General features: G+C 43.4%; 1 protein-coding gene across 2 annotated transcripts; it reads left to right on the top strand.

Annotated features, from left to right (window-relative positions):
- The first annotated feature begins 796 nt into the window (after positions 1-796).
- On the top strand, positions 797-2,301 carry LOC120699831 (myb-related protein MYBAS2-like). Of its 2 annotated transcripts, none has more exons than XM_039983918.1 (3): positions 797-1,144; positions 1,275-1,404; positions 1,486-2,301. In XM_039983918.1, the coding sequence occupies exons 1-3, from the start codon at positions 1,024-1,026 to the stop codon at positions 1,955-1,957; spliced, it is 723 nt and encodes a 240-aa protein (XP_039839852.1). In that variant the 5' UTR covers positions 797-1,023; the 3' UTR covers positions 1,958-2,301. The 2 variants fall into 2 exon arrangements, with proteins under 2 accessions (XP_039839852.1, XP_039839851.1); XM_039983917.1 differs by having other exon boundaries at positions 797-1,153.
- The last annotated feature ends 368 nt before the right edge of the window (positions 2,302-2,669 follow it).

The raw sequence follows: 2,669 nt of genomic DNA, 5'->3' as shown, positions 1-2,669 counted from the left end.
AGAAGAATATAACTTCAGAACACCATATTTGTAGTGCGCTGATATATAAAAAGAAGAAAAAATTCTGGACAGCACCATGGTACAGGCATAGCTGATATTGGCTCAAAGCCTGAAACTAGTATTTACTTGAAGAGTTGCTTCATGTGAGAAAAGTGTATGTGGCCGACAATAAAACAATTTTTAACTGATAACTAGCAACCACCAGTGTACAGATAGTGAACATGTTTTCTCTCAACTAAACTGGACAGTGTTCTGTATACTGGTCCAGTGCAGTATTATTAGTAACTGATGTTTAGTAGACAGTAAAAATCAGGGCATCGTTTTAGCCTTTATGCATATGAAGAAGCTTTGACAAGAATGGATAAAGCTTCTACTGTATCACAGATATATCAAGAAATCAACAAGGACAAGTTTCGGGTAGAGTTATGGATCAGACAGGGACCATAAATTTTGAAATGTGTTCATTATTAACAAAAATTTACTTGCACGATGCATCAGCATTCATGTGCACTATAGTTTCTTAACACAAAGCAAAAATATACCACTATAAATTCCAGGGGCCAATAAAGTGAATGTCCTAACATGCACACCTACGAATTTGCAATAAAATATGCCCAGCATGAGCCAATAAAAAGCTACTTTATCAGTTAGAATCTGAGGGCAACCCAAATGGTGGAATATAGGATCTTTAGGGAGCTCCAAATCACAAACACCACATCACCTGGCCACCAAGACCCTCCCCCGGTCCCCCCCCCCCCTCCCCTCTCCTCATACCTATAAATGAGAGGTAAAAGCCACCAAACCAGTAAGCAACTAAGACAAAGTAGTGTACTCTTCCCTGTACTAGCTTTCTTCTTCTTCCTCCCCTCCTCTTCCTTTCAAACAGACTGGAGTTCATCAAGGTCATCCTGAAACTGGAGCCAACAAGTATACAGAGAAAGAAGGGCAGGAAGACCGGCTCCCAGCCGATAAAAGGTAGGAGCGAGCAGCGTTAGGGCAGAGTCATCGTATCACAGGGTTGATATGGTGACAGTGAGAGAAGAGACTCGCAAGGGGCCTTGGACAGAGCAGGAGGACCTGCAACTGGTATGCACTGTCCGTCTGTTCGGTGAACGTCGTTGGGATTTCATTGCCAAAGTATCAGGTTTGAGGGGTGGGGAATCCAAAATTAGGTAGCTATATTGAAATCTTTTGCGCTAAGTCGCAACATGGTGTATCAGCTTCTCTAACCAATTCTCTTCTTGCTTCCCCTTCCCCTCTGTATCTCCATGCAGGGCTCAACCGGACAGGCAAGAGCTGCCGGCTGCGCTGGGTCAACTACCTCCACCCTGGCCTCAAGCGTGGGCGCATGTCTCCCCATGAAGAGCGTCTCATCCTTGAGCTTCATGCTCGATGGGGAAACAGGTTTGATCACCAAAAGAAGATACAAAAAAAAGGATATATATGATTTTCTCCAGTACTAAAGTGATAACTTATCTTCAACAGGTGGTCCAGGATAGCACGCCGCTTGCCAGGGCGCACTGACAATGAGATCAAGAACTACTGGAGGACACACATGAGAAAGAAAGCACAGGAGAGGAAGAGAAACATGTCCCCATCATCGTCCTCATCTTCACTGACTTACCAGTCCTGCTACCCAGATACTCCCTCAACCATTGGAGTTGAGGGGCAGGAGCTTCATGGTGGCAGTGGCTGCATCACAAGCATCCTGAAAGGCAACCCCTCGGACATGGATGCATATCCCATGGACCAGATATGGATGGAAATTGAGGCACCTGAGGTGCCCTCAGGGATGGGCCTTGATGGAGGGAACGATAATGCATGCAGCAGCCTCACCGCCCCTCTGCTGCCACCTACAGCGTGGGATTACTACCCAGAGGCCTGCTGGAAGATGGATGAGGAGATCAAGATGGCACCGCAATTTGGTTACAGTGAAGGAGTTGGCCCCTGCTTCTGAAGTCATACATATTGGGTCAGATTACTATGTTACATATCTATCTAGCAGAAGTGAAGTGCTTTTGTGGAAACAAGTTTAGCATGGATCTGAATATTTAGCTCCACTTAGAATTGCAGGTCTGTGGCTCTATGCATGTTTTCTATGTATCTATCTAGTGTGCAAGACAAACTTATCAACTTTGTCCTTGATGCTATGAATACAAGGGCAAAGGTACTCTGTACTCACAGTATAATTAGCTATCTCATGTGAGACTTCTCTGGTGGTTAAGAATAAATGTAACTTGGTTAGATGCTTTAATTTGAATGATTTTGCAGCTTCATTCCAAAGAAGCTGTTGTTAAGGTAAAGACTAAGCTGATATAAATTGAAAGTATGGTTTATTTTTGAACCGTCCATATAAACCAGTGAAGACTGTGTGTACAAGTGGATGGGCTAGATGATGGCCTGAAGCAAAAACTACTAACACAAGAAAGAAGCCAATTGGCATGACCAAATTAGTGCTTAGAGAGGGTTGCCTACCTTTATCAAAAATTATATTATTCAATCATACCAACTTGGCAACTTGCAAGCCATAGAATTAGGAAAGAGAAGACAGTTCTCAGCAGCCACCAAGTCTTAAGGTAAAAAGGTACCATTGTTTGATCCAGCAAAAAAAAGCTAGGGCAAAATAGTAACTCTAATTTAAGTGTTCTCGACATAACTCTACACTGAGA

This window comes from Panicum virgatum, chromosome 3K, assembly GCF_016808335.1.
Source record: "Panicum virgatum strain AP13 chromosome 3K, P.virgatum_v5, whole genome shotgun sequence".
In the NCBI taxonomy this organism is placed as follows: Eukaryota; Viridiplantae; Streptophyta; class Magnoliopsida; order Poales; family Poaceae; genus Panicum; species Panicum virgatum.
Note: the sequence above shows the minus strand (reverse complement) of the source record. Positions and strands in the feature narration are given on the sequence as shown.